We start from the raw sequence: 24,910 nt of genomic DNA, 5'->3' as shown, positions 1-24,910 counted from the left end.
GCAGCGAAACAAAACACCCCTCCCCAGCACACCATCGTCCAAAAAAGGCAGCCCCAGATAAACGGTGAAAATCGCCTTCAACCTGGAGGCGAATGTCACACTTCGCCGCCTCCAGGGCTGCCTGCCAACTGGCAAATTTCCCCCTAAAAACAACATCACATCTATTCCTCCAAGCAAGTTTTTTTACAACAGAACAAACATAAAAAATACGCTGCAACACAGCAACAGAACAAACTGGAGGATCTAACTCATATAAAACAAAACCCTGTCCTACCGACCAGGAACGGTCTCCCGTTAAACAGGTCTGAAACCACTCCCACAAGTTTAATACAAAGGAGCAATGCCAAAAAACATGGGCAGTACTCTCTAAGCTGTTGCAGCCGGTCCTCGGGCACAGTCCATCACCCAATCGCCAGTGATACCTTTCCAGATTGGTCACCAAGGCACCGTGTGCAATTCTCCATGCAAGCTCACGGAGCCTGCAACCATTCAGCCTTGAATGCACCGAGCGCCATACCTCGGTAGGATGACGTCCCTGTACAAACAATTGCATTCAAGGCCCTATCCCGCAAGGAACTGTGAACGAAGGCCGGCCGTGACAGGTCAACTGGGGGCAACTCAATAAGAGCGGAGCAAATGACACGCACCACTCTGCTTGGTGTGCTACTATGCGGTTCTCTGTTGCTAAACAGAGCCGGAACCCATCGACGCAAGTGCAACCCACCCCAAAAACGTACAAAATATGAACAAGGCAACCCTGGGTAAGTTACCGCTACAAACAATTGCCTAAATACCAAATAAATTATTTTATAACAAAGTTGCTCTTTATAGACCAGTACAGTCTTCTTAGCACTCATCCTTATGTCTCTTCAGAAAAACCTGAGATTACATCCTGGAACAACTCTTGCTCATTCACTGTAAAAAAAAATGGGGTCAGGTTACCCCAAAAAGTGGGTGCAACCAGGCTACCACCAGTTTTTGGGGTAACCAGGTTTCCGCACCCGAAGGGAAACCTTGACGTTTCCTTCAAACTTGGGGTTTTCGTCAAAATTAGATTTCCTCAAGTTAAGTAGTATTGTTTCCTTAGGTATTGGGGAAACCTAACATTTCCTCACATCCAAGGGTTTGTTGGTTTCCTCAAGTTTAGGGGTAACGTATCCTAAGATAGGGAGAAAACCAGAGGTTTCCCGGCTTGGGGGGTAACATACATTCCTTAAATAGCTGGGGACTATTACACCAGTATCTGAGGTAACTAAAGGTTTCCTCACTTTCTGGTGGTAGCAAAAGTTGCAACCGAGGAAGTGGTGTAACCTACAGGTTACACCAAAATCTGGGATAAACTACACCAGGATGTACTATCCCAGTGTTGCTGAATAAGTAACAAAGCATATATTTTCAAAAAACAACTGCATTTATTGTCACAACTTCAAAGGACGATTTAAACAAGCTTTGATAAAAAGAAAAACAGTAGGGTTACTATAACAAAATAATAAGTATATATGTTTAATAAATACACATGTAATACATGCCCCCCCCCACCACCTTATTTCAATTTGTCGTTCTTAACTATATAGTGGGTTAGGCCTTGAGCATGAAATGTTAGGAACTAATAGTCGAAATATTAATTATATGCAAGTGAAATATTACATAATACTACCTGAGCAAGATATGTGAAAGAGATTGTAACTTTTAACTAGTCACCAGTTAGAGAAGAGCAATAACAATATCATAGATGTAATATTTTGATGACCTTTGACCCCAACCAAAGGGACCATGTGCTAGGAATAAAAAATACAAATAGCCATGGGTATATGCTGTACTGTGTAAATCCCTTACACATGTATGTGTGTAATCCTTTTAAAGACCATTTAAAGATTATAAATAGACTGTGGTTTCGGAGTGTTCGTCTGTCCCTACCCCCCCCCCTACATTAAATACTAAATTTGACAGGAGTTACTTGTAATGTAATAAATTGATACAAATAATGAACTTGTAATTACCCCCCCCCCCCCCCTTGACCAACATGAATTATAATTATTTATTACATTATTTTGAAAGATCCATTTTTCTCGCCCACAAGAGAATTTTACATCCCAGGATGGATAATTCTGTATATGACCTAAAGTGCCATACAATACATCAATTAAGCTGACCAGTTAAGCCAATTTCTGGTAGACTTGCGGTGAAAGATAAGGACCTTTATTATGAACAATCAAGTTGTCAATAGTTAGAAGAATGTAAAAACAGGTTGAATAATAACTGATTAAGAAAATAACAAAGTTTCTGATTTGCCGCAAAAGTTGTCTCGGTACAACAAAAGTTGTCGTAAGTTTTTATTTGTATTTAATAATCACTTTGCAGCCCAATATTTCGTCCTATTACATGCAGGACCATTTTTTCAATTTTGTTTAAAGTGGCACATTGCGTTTTTCTTAGAACCTCGTCTTGTCAGGACAATGTGATAATTTTGCATATTACCAAAAATGTTTAATTTAATCACTCACATTAAATGAGTGGTAAACACAATCACACAAAACGCTGTAAGATTGTGACATAATCCGGGCCCTAACCTGTAAAAGTTGGAACAGCAAGTTTGTTTTGCATGTTAATTATGCAATTAATCCTTAAAATTAGGTAAAGATGCCAGAGTAAGAAATAAATATATTCTACCATAAGCTATCAGATGATGGTCTGTTATAAAATTAGTTGCAAAATTGCCGAAACGCAATGTGCCACAAGTATAGTGATAAATCTTTGTCAAGTAAAATGTAAATACGTACAACACAACTAATTATGTTAGGAAAACTGATGAGGAAAATAACATTCTGATTTGCTTTAACCCTTATCCTGCTGTAGGCGACATGTTTTTTAAATGCTATATCTATGCCGAATGAGTGCCCCCCATTTGCATTCCTAGCTTAAATTCTAGATTATGGTAGCGGTAGGCTAGAACGACTGTTTTTTCCCCTATTGGTCGAACCCACGTCGCCGCTCTTGCAGAGCTCTATTGAAGCCAACATGGAGCCTGCCCTCTAATAAATTCAACATGATAAGGGTTAATCATGGATTCGATAGATATGACATTATATACTCAGGCACATACATGTACAGTATCTGCCATAGATTTGATTTACCGATGGCAACAAATGATAAGGATTGATAAAGCTTTTTTATACCGACGTGCATGCAAACATTTATTAATTTAAATAAAGCCGTCCCAATCAATATAAACTGAACGATAAAAAATGAATATCCTAGGTCACCAGGATACTTATTGTAATGTGCATACAAAACTCATTTGTCACATTAATAAACTTCCACTCTATACTGTAGAATTGTTTAGGAAACATGCTGATTTATTGAAAAGTATTTTGTGATGTTATTTGGATAGGAAGACAGTCAGTCAACAACCAGGATGCTATAGCACATGTCATATGATACTAAGTTTGCATTGAGACGTACAGTATCACACAAGAAGGATGCTGCTACAGTATAATACAATAGTTAGGTAGCACACAAGAACTCCAGTCATGATGAAGAAAGACTAACTCACTAATCTCTAATCTTTTCATCAAATGTCCTTACTCTCCGTGGGGTCTTCAGTTTGTCACTCAATTTCATGCAGAATTTCTGAATTGCTGCTACAGTATAGTACGACAGTACAGTAGCACACAAGTACTCCAGTCATGATAAAGAAAGAGTAACTCACTCTCTAATCTTTTCAACGAATGTCCTTACTCTCCTTGGGGTCTTCAGTTTGTCACTCAATTTCATGCAGAATTTCTGAATGAAGGTGTATGTTTCAAGCGTAGTCGTGGTGTAGTGAATGTTGCAGGCGTACAGGAGTCCGAACAAAGAGCTGGTCGCAGAAACAACATTTGCAGTGTCAAATACAATGTGTTTTTCAACAACGGTATAACAGCACTTTGGCTTCATCATGTCCCCAATAACTGCAACAAATGAATCCGCATTTTCTGCTGCGTCCACAACATGATCTCGAGATGTCTCTTCCTGCTAATAGAAAAGCAAAACCACAAGTTATAAACACTCAGTGGGTTTGTTTATCAGAGGTGGGGATAGGAAAATGTTAGCAAGATATTTTATTCATTGGCTTCCATGTTCGGTTTTGAGTTGGTTGATTTAAAAAAAAAAACTAATTGTAATTGCAGAGGTGTAACTTGTGAATTTGGTGCTGATCTCAGCAGCCTTGTACCCACGTACTGTATGTGTGGGTCATACGAGTTATACCATGACCAGTGGTAATGGATTTAAAGCACATTGAGACTCATGTGTAATGCGCTATATAAAAGCATACATTATTATTATTAGCGTTTACAAGCAATGTACATACCCAGTGTAGGTTTTTTGACCTTGACCAAAAACAATAAGGATCATGTACTCACTCGGGGTATTCCACCTACCAAGTATGAGAATGGTTGGATCTTGTATTGTTCACTTATGTTTACAAGCGGTGTCACCAAAGCTCTAATTAAGGTTTTTATTACTCGCAAAACTTTGCTGGTGGAATAGCATTGTCTGCCAGCACAGAGGTTTGTTTACCAGCAAATAAACTTTGTCCGAGAACACCCAACACGTGACTAGGCTCCGTACTGGAACATCCTACAAGTTTGTACAATAAGGAGCCTAGGCAGCCGTCAGTTGTTCTCGGACACATTTCTTTTTTTACCCTCAAATCTTTTCGTTTGCCTTTGTTGTGTGCACCCGCAAACCGTTTTTTCCCGCATTTGAGGGGCGCATTTGTGTGGTCTTATTTTGAGTCTTGAACACAGACACACACACAAGCATGACTGCATAGGTTGAGATTCCTTTTGGCTCTGGCAAGGAATCAACAAGTCTTTATAATCTATTTGCTTTTACCAAAATGACATATAAAATCTGAAAATAGCTACAGTAAATTTTGGGACTAAATCGCATACTGACTCTACGCCTATACTTGGCGATCACCCTCGCGAGTCAGCACGAGTCAGATTTTTTTCTCGGGTATTTGTTGTTTTTTATTGATTTTTCTTTTTTAGGTGGTTCACCGACTTCACCACCCCCCCTCCCCCCCCCCTTCAAATTTTCTGGCAGAAACCTTGCCTAAGATACTATTTTGAATGTTTTGTCCTTAGATTGTAAAAAGCCAACATGAGTGTGTTAGTTTCTTGCAACTTCTCAACAAGTCTAGAAATTAGAGAAGAAACAAATCACCTAACGTTGCAATGATTTTGTTGATCACTTACCTCGTAAAGTTTGAACTCTCTCTCGTTTTCGAACACAACTGGAAGGACTAAAAGTGCAGCAACAGTCTTGTCCTCAATTTGCAGGTACTTCATCACTATTGGCAAAAGTTGTGGCTTTAGTTTTACTTCTGATAAGATTTTACTTGCAGCCTTGCTTAAAGAGCTTTCAAAGTTTTTGTGAAGTTCTGTATCTGTTAGACGTTTGAATTCATTGCCAATTTCGCATGGCGAAAACAATGCAGGGTAATTCTCTTGAACTTCAACAATAAATGGTTTGGAGTTAATTAATTTACGCCTTTGAGCATAAGTTATTTCCATTCGTTGTTTGATTAGATCAACTTTTGGAGTGTTTTTTTTTTAAATTCCTTCTCCATAACCTCTGTATGTTCTTTAAGGGTTTTGTCGTCTTCTCCATCAGGAATGATTGGACTCCAGTTGACCTCTCCTCATTTTGCCTGATCATACAAAAAGAGAATACAAAAGGTTTTGAGATATTTGGTAATACTGAGCATTGTACTCACTACCATATGGCATAAAACTAAGCTGCCAACACTGTTGAGCTACTGGGTCAGTGAATAACTGTGTCAGTTTTGACAGAGGATAACAAATGAATCTGAAAGAGAATGCAAATATAACCAGAAAACCAAGGTTTTGTGATTTACTTGCCTCTTTGAAGTGCAGTTTCAGTCTGATATGACCATTAATTTATTGTTTCATGCTGCCACATCTAACTAGGCAGAAAACACTGCATTGTTAACTCAGTATCAGGTTTCAGTGTTTGGCACCTGTTGACTTGCTAAAAATATATCCCAATACAGGTTTAAATAAATCAGACATACGGTATGGTTGCCAAGTTTGATATTGACATTTGAAGAATTAAGCTATTATGTAATAATTTTTCTATAATTTACGAACCAACATCTTGGCATATTTGTGTGTTCAAACATTGATCACATATTGGTGTTAAAACAGTACTAATACAGCTACAGTGTGTATTTCCCATATAGTGGTTGAATACTGCAATGTAAATTTAGTTCTAGTTCCAGAACATGACCAACCCCATATCTCATGTACTTCAATCAATTTATAATTTATGCCTTAATGAAAGTGTTCAAAAATTTCACATTAAATAGTAGCAGTCAGAAAATCCAAAAGATTTCAGTTACTTTTACATATTTACCACATTTTAATTAGTGTGAAATCCTTAAAGGTCTTTTCAAGAAAACAGAATTTTCCCAAAAAGATCTCATGTACTTCAATCAATTTATAATTTATGCCTTAATGAAAGTGTTCAATAATTTCACATTAAATAGTAGCAGTCAGAAAATCCAAAAGATTTCAGTTACGTTTACATATTTACCACATTTTAATTAGTGTGAAATCCTTAAAGGTCTTTTCAAGAAAACAGAATTTTCCCCCAAAAAAATCAGTTCCATTTTTGAATTTATGTATTTTACCAGTATTAGTAATCAAAATGGCTAAAATATTGGTCGTTATCATCAGCAACACATGTAAAAAATATAGTGGAATACATAAATCACATAAATGTATAATGTTTGTTCAATTAATTGTTATTTATTAATTAGCGGTCAGGTTCTGGGTGGCGGTCAAGTTCTGGGTACTCTACCCTAGGTCTATCATGCTTTTTCTGGGCTAAAAATGAATTTGGCCTCACTCAGTAATGCATACCTGTCTCCAGATTAACCTTGAAAATATCAAATTAGATATTCATTAAGTTATAGGCATATCACATGGTTTAGGCTAGGGTGAGCCATGAATTTTTCCAAACAAAAGTTAAGCTAGGCCTAACACTTAACAGTTAGGCTATTAGAATTTTGTCGTTTTTGGAGAAATAAAACTGACGGCCTCCGAAAAGGAAGTAAGCGGAGAAGCTAAACAATTAAAAAAATTATTTGGCCTTACAATGCCTAACTTAGGCCTAGCAGCCTAGTCCTAGTCTTCCCATATGTTTGATAAACCCTAACAAATTACACACAACCTGAACAATGTGATAGGCTAACATATCTCCAACATTATCATTATCAATTAGTAGTATTTAGGCGAGGCTGGCCTAGTTTGCTAGCCTAATGTTGACATTAATACTCCCAAGTATTATTACTTATACTTATATAAGTTATAGGCTAATACTATAGCCTAGGGGGCCTAATTAGCCTAGACCAAGGCCCACATTCCTTAGTTGACCACAAAGTAAATGAGTCGGCCTGGGCTCGGCACCATGTTTTTTTATATTTTTAGCCTGATTGGAGAATGCACCTGTCTTTACAATTAGGCTAGGCCTAAGCTAACTCAGGCTAGACTAGTAGCAATTATCTCTAGCCTTAGTTAGCTTAGGCATAGCCTGGCTAGCCTAACGTTGACATTAATAGTTTAGTCGATTTGCAATTGATCGCATCTCTCAGTGGCAAGTTTGTGATAATGCGGCTTGCTAAACAAGATATAACACAACCAGTGTATGACACCACATTTCAATGTGTTGACAGTTAAGAATTTTAACACCGACTTCATTTTTTAGGGTAAATTATTAAAGATTCAAATGATCTTACCTTTTCGTGCGAGCTTCTTGTACATCGTAGCGTCTATAGTCTACGTACGTTTCGGGTACGGTATACGTACGTACGTATGACTTCAACGTGCAGTCTGTTAATTCCCCCGCGCGCAAAGCGAGAAATATTAACAAAGGGGCGGAGCTAGTGTGTTATGTTAGAAGCCGTGTCATTGCTCGAGAATCTTTGTCGTGATGACGTTTCGTACAGAGAATATAACAATCACCATCATTGGACCTCTCGGTTTCCCTTCATTTGGGTCATCGACAGAAGATATTACCTTAACGCTCTTTTCGGGTGTAACACCAAAATAACCCACACCGGGAAACCAGGATTCCTCACATTTTGGGTGTAAGGTTTCCCATTTTTTTTACAGTGTTGAAATTGCGACTCAGTGATTTAGTTATATCGATCCGTCCATCCATCCTGGTAGATGAGGTTGTTTCTTATGTCGAATAATTGTATATAGCTACAGTACTACATAAGTGAAGATTTACTCTCCCACGCGTTGCATGATTTGAATTTACGCTTAAGAAAAAAATAAGTATAGTTAAAATGTAATGTCACGTGAACATCAATGTCTTCGTTCTTTAACAACTCCCTGTTCTGCCAATAACGCAAAGTGTGCTTTGGTTGTCCCTACATGATGAATAATTTCAACACAGTCATACATTTTTTTCTCTTTTTTTTATTTCTCTTGCAACTATAACTTAACATAATATAGCACTCTAATGGTGACTTAGTGAAAATTCCTAGAAAAAACTAAAAAGTATTTATTTTAATACATTCTGAAGTTGTAAAAAATTATACCAAGGGTACCAATATTTCCTCCAAAGACTGCTTTTCATATTACGCAACAAAAGGTTGTTTTGTAATAGAAAATAGTCCCTCAGAAACAATAGTAACTTATTCTGCAGTGGAATTTCTTTCCGTACTTTGCAGTTGAAAATAAATTTCTTAACTAAAATTATAATCAAATTCAGCTCTCTGGCAATGTCCGCACCAAACAACACTGTCTTAATGTCTAGTACTATACCAATATCTATATTGTTTAACAAAGTTTGGAGATGATTCCAAAGCCTAACTGAGAGTGGGCAATAATAGAACAAATGTTCAGTTGTCTCAACATACCTATGACAAAAAGTACAAGTGTCATGAGTAATTGCTTTTATTAAATGCAAGTACTTATTGGACGGGATAATCCTCTGAGGCAGCCTATACTGAAACCACCTCAAATTAACATCACTAGAACACTTGAATGGCACTGAACAATAAAAAAAAACAATCTTCCTCAGTAATATCGAGGGTACCACACCATTTCGTATAGGATTTCTGAATCAACTTCGATTCCTGTAGTAACTTGTTGTAAATATCTTTCGAACGGAACATACCATTGTAAAGCATTTTGTTTAAGTAGCAATTGTTTGGAAAAGCAATATCCATATTCCCATCCAGAGCAGGTCCATTCCAAAAAGTTTTAATGGAGTTAATAATACCATAATATTCTACAAAATTCGTGGAAACAAGATACTTTTGGATGAAATTGTCAAAACTATAAAACCTGCCATCAACTGTGACAAAATCGCAAACAAAACGGATACCTTTGTCATACCAGCGCTTGTAATACACTGGACTGTTACCAATTTCAATCAGCCCATTATTCCAGAGAGGCAAAGTTAATATGGTCGCATCATCATTAATGGTAGATAGCTCATCTCGAATAAATATATATGTTATTGCGAAGAGATTTCTCCAAAAGGGGTTAGCAGATCTCAAACTAGCTAATTTTATGTAGAAATCCCCATTCAACATGTCGGTGCAAATGTTATATTTACGTAAATAACAAGAGCTGAAGCTGAAATGATCACTCTTCAGAAGACGACCAAAAGTACTTATTTTGAGTGCCTCACAGTGTTTAGAAAAATCTATCATATTCAACCCTCCATCTGCATAACTGAGCTTTAACTGTTTACGGCTTATATGGTCTGGTTTATTTTTCCATACGAAACGGAAAAATAGAGAATTTACCCTATTTCTATACTCCAAGTCAGGCAGCGGAAGTGACATGATATAATAGTTGAAACATTGTAACATGAGAGACTTAACAATTGTTATACGACCAAGCGCTGTAAGATAACGCTTTTCCCACAATTTTATCACATTTGAAACTTTATTCAATGCTTTATCGTAATTTTGTTTAACCATGCCCCCCAAATCTGTATTGAAAACAATTCCTAAAAGAGTGAAATCTTCACCTGTGTTCCAACGAATAGCATACTTCTTATCAAGTGGAATGGAAAGCCCTCTCAAACTACTCAGTCCCACTAAAAGGGACTTGTCCAAATTCAATTTGAGACCAGACAAATCTCTGAAATAGTCAAGTTGTACCATAATCCTATTGAAAGAAGTACTGTCACCATGCATGAAAAAGGTTGTATCGTCTGCGTATTGAACAGTTTTGAAAACCTGTCCCCCAATATCAATACCACGAATAAAATCATCACTGTTAACGAGGCTATTCAAAAGTTCAACAGAAAGAATAAATAAATAAGGGGACAGAGGGTCACCCTGCCTACAACCACGCTCAATGGGAAATTTTTCTGACAGAAAACCATTTACCAACACTGATGAGTAATTATCACTATAGAAAGTATCAAACCATCTAATAATAGACGGCCCAAAGTTAAAGAGATTAAGAACTTTTCTAATGAAAGTAACTGATATTCTGTCAAAGGCCTTTTCAAAATCAACCCCAAACAAAATACCTGGTGTATTATCTAACTCCAGGGAATGGATTATACCATACACTGTGCGAATACTGTCACCAATGTACCTACCACCAAGAAAGCCACTCTGGTCTGGAGAAATAATATTGGGCAATACTTTTTTCATACGATTAGCAATACATGAAGGTGCAATTTTATAGGGAACATTCAACAGAGGTATTGGTCTCCAATTATTTAAGTAATAACGTGGTTTGCCACCTTTCGGAATTAGGGTAATTACACCATGCTTTTGTGTCACAGAAAGATAGTTTTTATACCCAAAATTCAGTGACCGTAATAAGAAGGGACCAATGGTATAGCATATATAAAATATCAGCATTGTAGTTGTACTCAAGATTGAAAAAGGTCCAACCTGTTCTTATAGAGATGTAAAGTGGGCTTATGTTAGCTAGTAAAGTGAATGATTATGCAGAATGATATGTTTTTATCTTAAGTTTAATATCAACTAATGCCGTACTTACCACTTGTGGAGGTGCTAAGATGCCGACCGCGAGAGGGGTGACAATATATTTGCCATTACTACACTACTGTGCAAAAATGACTCGGTCACCATATGCGTTTTGTCATTCACTGTATGTGTCTTGAGACTTTCGTAAATAGCGCTCTCATTCAGTAAAAAAACCAAATGGATATATATCCCTCACGATAAACGATCAAGGCATTCCATCGAAAGTGTCTGGACGGAGCATTTCATTCCTGATGGAGTCACGAGTTGAAAATCTGAAGCCTGCAATTATATTGTTATTCAAATATCGGATGGAAAATGTTGAACGAGTTGACAATCGACTAATTTGTGTATGATGGACAGATGACGTATATAAGTAAAGCATTTATGGACCTGAAGATACAAAGGAATCATCTCATTGGATTTAATTCTAGTTATTATCTTTAAAAATGGATTAATTCTTCTAGACCAGTACGCTATGCTGGGTAATTTCTGAAGGATTTTAATGACGCAGGTACAGTTTGCATTAGATTCACTAGCTTGCCTACCGGGACTGTGATATCGGGTTAGCGTAATCATGCTAAACGAATCAAATCGATACGAGAGGAAGAAGGGTTCTGTTAGCAACATTATTGTCATTCAACACTTCCCCTCTCGTCCGAAATATGTTAATGGAGGATATTCATCACTATTTCGATTAGACGTCAAAATGAGAGGTCAGATCGTTTTCTTTTTAATGAGAAGTCGATATGTCAAACTTATGACAAATGGTACTCCTAAACTCGACAGCAACGGTCACTTTTTACAACTAAGATAGTCAAACGTCTTTCATACAAACTATATAATTTTTTGACATTTTGCGATGATCGAGTTGTCAGATGAAATGTCGAACAGAAATAATGGGACAACATTTCGTTTGCATGATTAATACTGATAAATGAAAAGCAAATACATTTCGAGTATATTTTCGAACTTTTGAAGTACAAGTTCAAATGTTGATGTAAAGCAATGACGCATAGATATACTACTTCCACCAAAATCTAACCACAATCAATGGAATTATGTGATACTCTCTGCAAGTTCGGGACAAAACGAACGTATATCCTTCACTCTTATGAATTGAATCCCAATTAAGGGGTAGTTCGAGTGAAATTTGTTAAGCTATAAATTAAACGGGATTTTTTCCAGATCCAAACATTGTTCCTATAACTCGCACATTACGCAGCTTTAAAATGAATACAAAGGCGACGTTAAAATTGATAGTAATCATTGCCTACATTACTATTCTTGCTTCTGAAGAGACGATTCGATATGCAAACTTTAGGGCAAAAGAGAATGATTGGTTATTTCCTTTTGGAAGTACTGTAGGAATTTACTGTGAACAAGTGACAAACAGCTCGATAGAAGTCAATTATAAAAGCCTTGATTATACAATTAACAGAATAGTTAAAGATTCGCAATTGCAAGATGATTTTGCTACCACCTATCAGTTTGAAGTGATTAATTTAACAACTGGTTTGTTTACAATAAAGAAATTAACGAATGAAATAAACGGCACACTGTTTGAATGTAGAAATGAAAAAGAATTATCTGCTAGAATAGTGGGTTTTACTCGGATTGATGATAATGTTAATCCTACGTGTACGTCATCGTATCAATCTCGATTTATATTTGAGGATTCGGTACAAAGTGACATCGAGATGAGTTGTACTTCAGAGGAAGGAGACCCACCAGTGATGATGTCAACTTACATCAGAGATGGAAATGAAATCGTCACTTACAACTCAACCAGGACAGTATCCTCTTACCTGCACCCCTCTAAGACTCTATCATTCTCATCGGACTTCAACTCATCATTTAACAATAGTGTCTTTGTCTGCAATGTCTCTCAACAATTACCAGCACCTTATCAGAGTTATCAAGGATCTTGCTCCTTCGGACCTATACTGTTTCTCCCTTTGTTCTCTGTCACAGCGAATCCATCAACTATCGACTTCAGTGATATTAGAAAAGCAGTATTACGTTGCACCAGTAATGTAAGTGAAGTTAACCTTACCTGGAGTAACATCCCTAATCACTGGAAATATGATATTAAGGAAGGCGACACATACATTGAAGTGAATGTTACGGATACCGGAAGTGACGTCAACTCAGAGGATATACAATGTATTGGTTACTATGGAGATAGAAATATCACATCAATGATCCAAATCAGTGCAACCAATAACCCAGGTCGAGTAATAGCTGTTTTGTTAGTTGTCATTTTCATCTGCTCTTTTATATGTGTCATAATTGTAGTACGTAATCACATTTAACTGTACGCAACTGCAACAGAAATTCACGTTCAACGAGGTATGTTCCAGGCTTAGAGAACTCTAGTACAAATAATGCAAATGATGGAGATATCACCATAAATGATGACCTTGTGTCACCGATTGTATCCCAGACAGACAATGATAATGTATTAAATGTACCAGGTATGACAGATAATATTATGTATGAAACATATACTGAACGAGAGAATCAACATAAAAAATCGTCTACAACGGACAAACAAGTGAAGGGAGAAGAGATTGAGATGGTTGAAAACGAAATTTATGAGACAACTTCAACAAGCAGGCCAGATAACGTGAATACTTTATATGATAGCATATCACCTCAACATAAACAAGTTAATTGCAATCAAATTTAAAAGTGATTATTATTTAAGGAATCAGAAAACTTGTTTCTCCGTCTGCACCCTGTTTATGTAGGGAGTAGTGATTATAAAATTATCTTTCTCATACCAACACTATAAAACTCAGTACCAGGATAATTCGAAATTACCATAAATGCACTGATAAGTTTTAACATGTATTACAAATTAGAGTTGAATACTTCCAAAGTTAAATAAAGTTGTTGTAGCGTTGAAAGAGTTAGGTTTTGTCAAATAAACATCGTTTAGTCATTATATAATAGTTGTTACACATTAAGCTAACATTTAAAGGGTTCCAATCACAGTTTCACATTTAGTGTCAAGCCTATCTTACAGGAACCAAACAGACAGAAGTGTTAACAGTTGTAGCCGGATAAATATTAGTCAATGTCAACTGTTCGTACGTTTAATTTTTTTATTTTCATATAATAGGAGGCAGAAAACTTTCCATTGGAAAGTTTGATGGGACTTTTAATCTATATTTGATCGGTAATCGAATTTTGTACTGATTTTTTATATAACTTTTTGTTTATATTACTCACGCATCCTTTGCATCAGAATGTTTTTATCACCCAAGTAAAATTTTCAAATGATTAGTTTACGATATTAGTGTCGCAATTATGTATTTTTCTAAGAGCCTTACTCTCCTCAAAATACAATTAAGGGGTTCAGAGAGCCAAATGTGGTTGCGCTATTATGAGATATTAGTTATAAAAGCAATTTCAGTAAAGTTATCCTAACCTGAAGTGACATCCCCAATAACTGGGAATATGATATTATGGTAAAAGATAACTCTATTGAACTTATTTTTTTTTTGTAACAGGAACAGACGTTCCCTACGGAGATAGAGATATCACATCAAAGATGGATTATAATGAGATAAATGACTCGGGCCCAGACATAACTGTTGCACTGGTTATCACGGCCATCAGCTTGTGTTTGATATTCGTCATGATTGTAATTGTAGTACTTTACTTTCGCTTAAATGTATCCTTCTGCAACCGAAACCCAGAGTTAGCTAAGCAGAACTCTAGTACGAATAATGCAAACGTTAGAAATACAACGATAACTGATGACGTAGTGTCATCCATGAGATCCCAGACTGAGAATAGTGCATTAGATGTACCAGCTATGATAGATAATGCTATCTATGAAACATATAAGGAAAAAGATTGTCAAAATCAAACATTATCCGAAACTGAGAGACTCGAAAAGGAACAAGAAATCGAGATGGTTGAAAATGAAATTTATGAAAGCAGCTCTTTCAGTGGTTATGAGTGAACATTCTATGCGAACTTTTACTGTTTATATATCTGATCCTCATATCTTTCATATAAAATTACCATGCAGGTTGTTATGCCTTTCAAATTTATAGAGAATTGCTAACTTTTTGTAACAAACAGTAAAAATTATTTTCATTTTTTGTATAGTTATTTTTAAATTTCTAAATTAAATTAAAGTTTGAAATATTCTGTAGGTGGTAGGAGAGTATTTGTTTTTATAGCTATTCCACTCATTCAGTGGCTATGAGTGAATATATTATGCGGACTGTTACTGTTTATATCTGATCCTCATATATTCCATGTACAATTACCATGCATGTTGTTATGTCTTCCAAACTTAAAGAAAATTGATAACTTTTTGTAACAAACAGTTATTAATATTTCCATATTTTTGTATAGTGATTTAAAAATTTATAAATTGGAATTAGAGTTTGTAATATTGTGTAGGTTGTAGGAGGGTATTTGTTGTAGCTATTGCTATTTCATATTTGATATGTGATCATTACAAGCGTGACCTATTCTCTCATCTTCCTTTACACTTCTTCCAACTCTATAACACAGCAAGGGTGCATTTTATATTATTGGCACATCCATGCACTATAGCTGTAGCTTATATACGTTTTACATATGTATTTCATCATGGATAAATTATCTTATTGTATATTTATTATATTTTATTTGTTCTGAGTTAATGTCTTTAAATGCATGTGGTTCTTGCCTTAATAAATTAAGAACATCATTTTGTGAGACAATTTGGTGCATTATTTTATGCCTCTAGAAATGAAAACATATCAATTGTTAACTTCGTTTTCACTCTGAATCTATGCCACAAAATATAGTTATTATCGGCCTACCGATACTTCAGTCGAGAAGGTGGTAACATTTTAAGCGCTATTCCAGTACCTCTTTTATACAGTTTTAACACACGTATACATACGTGGCACATATATGCTGTACTAATTCCGTATATGATAAATATATGTCCCCAACGAAATACAAGAGAGCATGATGAACTTATAAATGCTTTGGTACATGTCAGTGAATGTCCGACTAAACTGTTCTTTTGCAGTATACTGGCAAATGAAAGTTTGCAGCTTAATGGATAGCAATCTTTTGTTTCCACTTCTGATCAATTTTGGTAAAGAACAATGTCTCGTCATGCATAAAAAGACAGTTTTGGGGATCAATAAATTAAAAGAACGGAACGACTTGGCTAAAGTCAAAGCCGTCTTTATTGAAAACATTCATATGTAGTCGTAAAGCACATTGATCTCATTTGTACAACATACCAAACACATCCACTGCAAGTAATGTAAGGTGATGCATCCTCTGACTCAACTCAGTATATCCCCTTTTAAATCTTAATAGATCTCTTCCTTCCTGGTCATATTTTGATTTGATAGTACAAACAAATCCGGCATGAGAGCTAGATGTAACAATCGAAGATGTAACACGCATACAAATGGAGCTGTAATTAAATTCCACACAGCTTGGAAAAAAAAACCAATGACAAATAGTTCTGAATAAAATGAATTTCAAAAGAATGTGTATCATGTACACCATATTTGATATACATTAGTGTCCGTATTTATCCAAGTTAACACAAGAGGGTAATAAATGGGGTTGCAGATCTCATCTCCTGCCGTCCACATAATTTAGGCCACTTTGACCTGTGAACTACATTGACCTTTGACCTCGATCCTTAACAACCACATAAGTACAATTAAAATGTTTCATTCTCTGCATATCTTGTGGTGTAATGACTTCGCCACATACTGACAAGCAGGTAACGGCTAGTTATCAGTTTTGGGGAATTTGACCTCTGACTTTTTAACTATAACGTCATCGGTCACGAAGGCACGAGTTTAAATGACATGCAGGTACCTTCCCTAAAAGGTTGAACTTATCAGACTTACGGTCTAGGAGGAGCTCGCGACACAATTTTTTCGCACAATTTGGGTCAGTTTCGCCAGTTATTGCACATCCAGGCATACGTGTGAAAAGCGATTACACTATCATTTGAAATATCGACGGTTTCTTTGCCGAAATTATTTTAAGTCAAAGGGAAAATACGAAACAATACGCTTTTGTGATGAGTTTAGGGTGAATAACCCCCTACCCACCGTCCCCGGAGAACGGTTGGCATGGGGTGATAGAGTGTCAGTTCATCTACAACGAGCACACAAATGAGACTGAGTTACAGATTTGGTTTATACCCACAAACCGTGTTGAAAGTCGGAAACATTACGTTTTGTGCTGATTTTGGGAATACTAACCCCCTCCCACAATAGTCCCACAGTTTGGTTGGCATGGGATGATAAAATGTGATGCCAGCTACCATGAGCGCCCCCATTGTTATTGGGTTACATATTCGATTTGTTAGCCATTGTCCCCTGATTTAGGGGATTAGTACCCCCTCCCAAAAACGACTCCGAGGCAGGCGTGTAACCAAAGGGGGGGGGCGAAGGGGGCCACCCCCCAACCCTTGAGCATATTCTTTGGGGAAGTTTTTATGATATCGCTTGTAATTTCAAAGAGAAAATGCTCAGATGCAACTTACAAGGCCTGGGTAGTGCCATTTCCAGAGATCTGTGATGCATTTTCAGCAAAAATTGTCTTGTACGCTTCGCGCCAACTTAAGGTGGCGCTACGCTTGGATAGTTTGCAATGCCGTATCTACGGCTCTGAAAGTTAGCTTACAGTTTCGCCCCTCCCTTGGCAAATTTCTCGCTACTCGCCTGCTCCGAGGTTGGTTGGCATGGGGTGATAGAGGTAAAATTTAGCTACAACGAGCAGTCGAGCACCCCCATGATACTGACTTACAAGACGTACTAGTTACGTTACTATATGTGCGGCCATTCCCCTATACTTATCCATCATTCGTTGTGTATGTACGAACATAACACCATGCTTACCCCTAGCAAAAGAAGCAGAACTACGTTTACACTCGGATAATGCAGCCAGCCAATCAATCGTCGTGAACTGTTGATGTTGCAGTTGGAAGGGCACTTTCGAGGGCAAGGAAACAACTACAACACGACGTTCCATCAAGCAGTGGTATCAGTAGTAGAAGTAGTCGTGGTGGTTGTGGTTGTAGCGTTGGTAGTGGTAGTAGTCGTGGTGTTGGTGGTGGTAGTGATGGTAGTGGTGGTAGTGGTGGTAGTGGTGGTAGTGGTGGAAGTGGTGGTAGTGGTGGTAGTGGTGGTAGTAGTAGTAGTAGTAGTATAGTAGTAGTAGTAGTAGTAGTAGTATAGTAGTAGTAGTAGTAGTAGTAGTAGTAGTAGTAGTAGTAGTAGTAGTAGAAATAGTAGAAATAGTAGAAGTATTAGTAGTTGTAATATTAGTACCACCAAGAATGGTACCCATGTTAACATTTCCCCCAGACCACCCACTTCTCCGCACAACGATTACGTTGGTGTTGTCGAAACAACAGAGTCCACACGTTAGTATGCATTTTAATACTTCAAGTCGCTGAGAATTTAAGCTCGACATTTCAATCGAGGCTGCATGTTTCAACTACAGTAAAGTTAATAAATATACATCGTAGAGGATGACAAAGGAAACAGAATATTATTTTTATAGGCTTGTATTATAAAGGGTGTGAAGACTCGCGCAAAAAGAAACGTCTAATGCCGGTAATCTGACCTAGTTTCGAATGAGGTGTAACAGAAGTGTTAGACACCACCATCGATCCCAGAAAATACAAACACAGCTTGCTAACGTTTGTAATTACACACCAGTGTACAGTCAGTACATACAGCTGCGGTCAATACCCACAGCACAGTGTACAAACGATACAGCGATTGACATCTAAGGTCCAGCTATAGATAACAAGGTATCACGTTTCATTACTGTCAGCATTTTGTAGTGACAAAATAAACCATCACTTGCAAGATGGCGGCACGCTGTTTGGGACAAGTCTCCAGTGCCTTTAAATAGTCTGCTGTCTGCAAATGAGGCTGGTATAACTTAGAAACTTAAATTCAGAGCCCAACAATTAAATATATAGAAAGGATGAGAACTAATGAATTTATAATACGGTACTATAACTTAGAAGTCAATCATTTCACTTAAGCTTAAGTTTTTTCTACTTAATAAGTGGAATTGATTCTACTTAAGTACAATGAGGTAAATATTTAAAACGGCGTACCATAAGGTCGCTTGAAATTGGTCGCAGTTATTGTTCTCTAGCCTCAATCAGTTCGGATATCAACACAAACTAAGAATTATACATGATGCCTTCCTTGCTATTACCTTATTTATCGAACCAGGATGCAAATTCATTCGTCTTATTGCAAGGTATGGTCTCGACGTAAAACGTCCTAATATTAGGCTCACCAGGTAGGCCTAGCAGGTACAATAACAACTTCAATAATTTTAGTTTCGCGGAACCGGTGACAGTGATAATTCGATTGTATAGACCATCGAATTGAATGATTTATTTCTTTAAGCAAGGCCTAAATTACCGATGGTATAAACATGGCCCGACTACTGACATACGTTAGGCCTAGCATCACACGGCTAGAGCTTTCCCTTGCATTTCGCTATCATTTCTAGACTAAGTGAATTGCTATTATATAAATATACTGAACTTTTTCATTCAATTAGGCCTAGCGCCCTAGACTACATATGCAAATTTCCAGAGAGCATTGAAATATGTTTCCTCCTCAGTTTTGTAAAGTACTGAAAATGTCATTTATCATCAACAACTTAAAACAGCTTTAAAGATCATTAAAGGTTAGGCTTAGAATTCAATATGCACAATGGGTTACGCTTTGGGACATGAAATTAAATTCCTCTAAATGCTTCATGATGTCTACAAAGTGTAGCGAGGCAAAATCTGTGTTCTTTTACTCCATATACAATCAAATATTGGAGTGCGTCACTGCGCAACCTTATCTTGGTGTCCTGTTTAGTGACAATTTATCTTTCTTTACTCATATTGATAAGATTTGCTCTAGGACCAGCAGAACCCTTGGCTTCCTTAATAGGAATTTGCGCTCTTGCCCACCTGAATTACGGGAATTGGCCTATATATGTCTATGTGTCGTTCTACTCTTGATTATTCAGCTCACATTTGGGACCCCTATAAGGTCTCAGACCAAGATAAAATAGATAAAATTCAAAGGAAGGCAGCACGCTTTGTAACTCGAGATTTCCGTAGGCAATCCAGCGTCACTGAGATCTTGAAGACTTTGAAGTGGGAACCCCTCACAGAAAGAAGGAAAAGGGCCAGACTTATGCTCTTTTACCAAATTATTAATGGCCTAATTGCAGTCCCAAACGAGACTAATCCCTTCTTGAAACCAGGGTGGCGTGGTCGCTATACTCAAATTCCATATAATCATTGTGCTTTTCAGTATAGCTTCTATCCTAGGACCATAAAAGACTACTGTAAAAGAGAGCTCTAGTCTTGAGGTGTTTAAGACAAGATTGCCCACGCATTATTATTAGCTCTGCTGCGCTGCACACCAACATCCTAGTTGTGATACCCGAGAGGGGTTTTTAACTTTTTAACGAGTATCCTGCAGAAGCAGAAACATATGTTCATTGTACGAAACATTCGGTGACCCATACTGCACAGTGCATCTCATGTTTGTTTACAAAGTACAGTAGTCCAACAAAACTGTAGTGGCATGTTTCAATTTGTAAAGTAGGTCTGTTATAAATGTCTAGCAATGTCACAATACAGATATATAACGTTATTAGCTCAGATGAAAGGACAGTCATTACTGATAAGTAAGTATTAAGATAATATGTTTGTAGAAATGCTTTACATATGAAGAATCATAGCCAGTAGTACTGATAAAACTGAAGATGGTGAAAGTAATAATATCTGAGTAAACATGTTATATTGAGGAATGACTGGAGATCTGCAGTTCTTGCTCAAGCTCTTATCTGTATTGTTCTTTGCTGTGTGAGAAATACCATTGTATGATTAAATCATAAGATTTGTTGTCTTGGGATCAAATAAGTAGAGGAATTTATTACCACAAGTTTGGCATAACATTTGTTCATGTGACAAACTGTCAGCTGTACCCGGCCGATATACTGTACTACTTACATGTACTGTAGCTTACCGATTAATATTACGGTGATTTGTTCAGGGCTGTGAATTCACAAGCTATACAGTACTAGTAGTGTTGTAAAGCACTATTTGGGGGCCTGGAGGGGCCACCTTGGGTGGGACAAGCCAAGCAAATGACAACAGAAAACTGTCCAAGTTGTTTAGCTGCAATATATTCCACAACCCAACACGCACGAACTAAGATGAACTGGCAGTGGCAGCATACAAAACAATAATGCAGCAATAATGCAACAATAACAGAGCAATAATGGAGCAGTAGTGGAGCAATAACAGAGCAGTAATGGAGTAGTAATGGAGCAATAACGGAGCAGTAATGGAGCAGCCCCTAAACAAGATAAAATTAAAACATGAATTAAACAATATACAATATGCTTCCTTGCACACTCTGTAATTAAATAGTTAAAAGGATTGTATGGTAGCCCTAAGAAGTTACCTTAAAACACGATAAATATTTTTCTAAACGTGTTGTCAAAGTTTGACAGAGGAACGATTTTTTAATCATTAAGGATGGACACTTCAAATATGATTTGAACAGTAATGAACATGACGTCATCTTCGCAAATGCAGATTGCAACATAACCCACCCTTCCGTACAGTACCTACAGTAATCACAATAAAAACCATGGTTGTATACAGATTAATTTCTTCCTTAATTTTTGGTGAAATTTCTTATAAATTAGATATGTTTTTAAAAACTCCTTAAGCTGCCATATATTTAGTAGATCTGGTGTTTCGTGGTCTTTGTGTAACACAAGATAATTTTGAACAGCAGACTCTTTGTTGTTTACATTAATTATGATGTTCAGCTCCAATGCGAAGAATGTTCGCATGTAGGCTACTCTAACGTTTACAATCCGACAGTTCTGCGAAGCCTAAGCTTCTCAGTACGACATTCTGCTCTGACACTTGCATGAGTTCACATGAAATTCTCTATATACAAATTTGTATCAGAACTGCATACTGCTTTAAGGTAATGCTTGAGTGATGAGAACCAATGAGCAACTCCTTTAATTAAACTTAAGCTTTACAAGATAACAGTTAAATATCATAAAAAATACAAATACATCAGATTATGCAAATTGTCTATTGTGTCTATTGAGGCATCTAAATTATTGTTGTGTAGAATGATACTGTGTATGTACACTAGACTTTCACTTTCAAGCAAGGAATGTATTTTTTGGTTAACACAATTTACCCAACTCTGCTCTTTGAGGATATTCTGATTTTGTTTTTTGTTTTTTTTCTTACAGACTCACTTAACCATAGTGGCAAGCAGTTGCTATTTGCCTTAGCGAACCATGTACTGGACAGGTATGGAATCTTTGTACAGTTTGTCATTTTGTTTTCTCTCTTTGAATTATGCATGTTGGATGAGGTTGATTTGTTGAGCTGTGTTCTGTCATGCTCTAGTATTTTTCACATGTATATGCAGGCATACAATGTTCTAGTTGTAGCTTGTTCGTTGGGTATAAGCAGTACAGTACTTGGATAGTTTTTTATCATATAATTTGTAATTGTTTGATATACAATATGATAGTACCAGCAACTTTCTAAGCAGACTAGCAGAGATACCATAAAAGAGTACTGTAACAATATTATACAGTACCTGAAGCACATGTAAGTAATCGTCTTTCCAACACTAAAAACCCACATATAGGCTAGTGTACAGGATGTAAATTGAGTACAGTACATTTAGATCATATTACATATGTTATAATCAAGTGAAAGTGAACAGTTGATAACAATGGCGTTGCAGTGTGTCAAAGGTCATGTACAGGTACAGGTATAGGGTCCAGTACAGGTATAGGTCTAATATCACAAAAGAAACCTTGTAAAGTTATCAAGCTTACTATAAATGGTATCCTAATCTACGCTCCTCACAACTTGCATATGAATTATAGAAAGAGTACAGTACTAGGACCACTTTATTTATCAAATCATTATCAAATTATGTCTTTTCGTACTGCTTGCTTAGAAAGGGAAATTGCTTGAACCATTGAAACTTCAAAGTGATACTCTTAACTAGTGTGTATATAGTTTCATAATTAACTATGTACAGATGTATACTTTTGCAAAGTACTAAGCGTATCTGTCTCATGAGAATCCCGCTTCATAGTAGACATGTGAATCCATAAATAAGGACAAACTAAAACGAATGACAGCGAATGACAATTGACTTTGTATAGGGTTAATTATCATTCACGAATGACAGCGAATGACAACAAAGGACAGCGAAACACAACGAAAGTCAACGAAGGATGGTGGTGAGTGGAGGCAGCTGCATGGCTGCGTTTTTGGTCCGTTTGATCCAGCAAATGCGCTGACGGGCATCAAACGGACCAGTTGACTGGTCTGTTGGATGCTTTGCATTTGCGCAGTAGGAGATAGAATGATTAACGGAGTGGAGTAAATGCGGTTATTGGTTTTCTGCGCAAAAATGATTTGAGGAAAATCGCATGTTACGTGGTTGCAGGGTTTTGGTGTAATTTACGTATAGAAACCACATGGAAAGTTTTTGTGTGAGAATGCGCTTGAGTGCTGTGCTTTTGACATTTACCTCTGTAGATTTATATAGAAAGATAACTGAAGTAATTGTTAGGTGCTGGCTAATTGGTATGTTTGAAACTTATATCCACGATTAATTTTGGTGGAAAATGCTATGATATGGTATTATTAAAGTATAAAATTTGTAGTAGCAACGACTGGCCGCAGCAAACACAAAACGTTATCATAAAAATTGTAAAACAGCCTCTAAAATATGTTTTTATAACGTTAAATGTGGACTGTGGTGTTAAAAAAACGTCGGCATAACGTTTTTATGAGATATTAATGTTATTTTAATGTTTTAACGAAAAATTGTTTTGCAATAATAGCCTGAAAACGTGACATACTTATTACACCACAAATAACGTTATCAAAACAAAAGAAGAAACGTTTAATATCGTTTTAAAAGTGACGTTTTTGTGTATGCTGGGATTTCTCGAAAATTTTCTAGGAACGTTTGGCTGCAGTTCGAAAATCATCCGGCAACTTATATACAGTAGTTATGTATTGTTAGTTTCTAACAATTAATATCGGTAAAATGACGTTAAATTTACTTTTTAAAATCAGACTTACAATTTCGCTTACTATAAGGTGCGTTTGTATCTTGTCCGTACTTTACTATATCTGTTTAAGCCACGCACTTCGCGTCCACTTGTTTTGCGTGGCTTTAATATACCCACAAAGTCTGAACCGTGATATCCGGTTGAAGCATGGAGGTAAAACCTCCATGGTTGAAGAAAATGTCTGTGCTGTCATTCACTGTCATTCGTTTTAGTCAACGCAATTTTTTAGTGTGTACAACATATTGTCATTCGTTATGTGTAACGCAATTGTCATTCGTTTTAGTAACACCCTATAAATAGTCATTTCATTTGAATACTAGCTTATCAGACAAAATGAATTAAAAATACTCTTGAATAGTATTTTTTACTCTTTTGATGACATTTTCTGTAAATGGCAATAGCCAATGTAGCAGGGTTACTGTAAGTTTGAAACCGGATGCAGACAAAAGTACAGTAAAGACGTAAAAATAAACTACTTACTAAAATAACAGCAAGACTATTTTTGTCTTTGCAGAGTGGATGAAATTCACGTAATAATATCAGAAGTTGAACCAGATGAAGTAAAGAAATTCTTTGAACCTGAAGCCTTCAGCAAAGTAGTTGTTCATGACTACTGGACAAACCCCCTTGGATGGTAAGTAACACAAAAAGTTACAATGATAATGTTAACCTTTGCATTTATGATGTTTTAACAATCAC

General features: G+C 36.7%; 3 protein-coding genes and 1 long non-coding RNA gene across 7 annotated transcripts in view; 3 read left to right on the top strand and 1 right to left on the bottom strand.

Moving 5' to 3' along the window:
- The window catches only part of LOC139975537 (uncharacterized), a 93,158-nt gene extending 77,563 nt beyond the window's left edge, over positions 1–15,595 (top strand). Inside the window, exons 1-2 of one of the 2 annotated variants that reach the window (XM_071983538.1) lie at positions 11,267–13,270; positions 14,557–15,595. In XM_071983538.1, coding sequence (XP_071839639.1) covers positions 12,271–13,270; positions 14,557–15,014 — 1,458 coding nt within the window. In that variant the 5' untranslated portion in view covers positions 11,267–12,270 and the 3' untranslated portion in view covers positions 15,015–15,595. Of the gene's footprint in view, positions 1–11,266; positions 13,271–14,556 lie in introns of those variants that run through there. The other variant, XM_071983539.1, reaches the window with a different exon arrangement.
- LOC139975557 (uncharacterized) overlaps positions 1–24,910 on the bottom strand; it is a 466,508-nt gene that overhangs the window by 242,490 nt on the left and 199,108 nt on the right. The gene's annotated exons all lie outside the window — the stretch shown is intronic.
- LOC139975547 (uncharacterized) overlaps positions 1–24,910 on the top strand; it is a 199,342-nt gene that overhangs the window by 6,789 nt on the left and 167,643 nt on the right. The window lies entirely within an intron of this gene.
- The window catches only part of LOC139975539 (elongator complex protein 5-like), a 133,212-nt gene continuing 127,457 nt past the window's right edge, over positions 19,156–24,910 (top strand). For all 3 annotated transcript variants that reach the window (XM_071983545.1, XM_071983544.1, XM_071983546.1), the window contains exons 1-3: positions 19,156–19,315; positions 22,355–22,415; positions 24,726–24,845. In XM_071983545.1, coding sequence (XP_071839646.1) covers positions 19,249–19,315; positions 22,355–22,415; positions 24,726–24,845 — 248 coding nt within the window. In that variant the 5' untranslated portion in view covers positions 19,156–19,248. The remainder of the gene's footprint in view (positions 19,316–22,354; positions 22,416–24,725; positions 24,846–24,910) is intronic.

Source organism: Apostichopus japonicus, chromosome 11, assembly GCF_037975245.1.
Source record: "Apostichopus japonicus isolate 1M-3 chromosome 11, ASM3797524v1, whole genome shotgun sequence".
In the NCBI taxonomy this organism is placed as follows: Eukaryota; Metazoa; Echinodermata; class Holothuroidea; order Aspidochirotida; family Stichopodidae; genus Apostichopus; species Apostichopus japonicus.
Note: the sequence above shows the minus strand (reverse complement) of the source record. Positions and strands in the feature narration are given on the sequence as shown.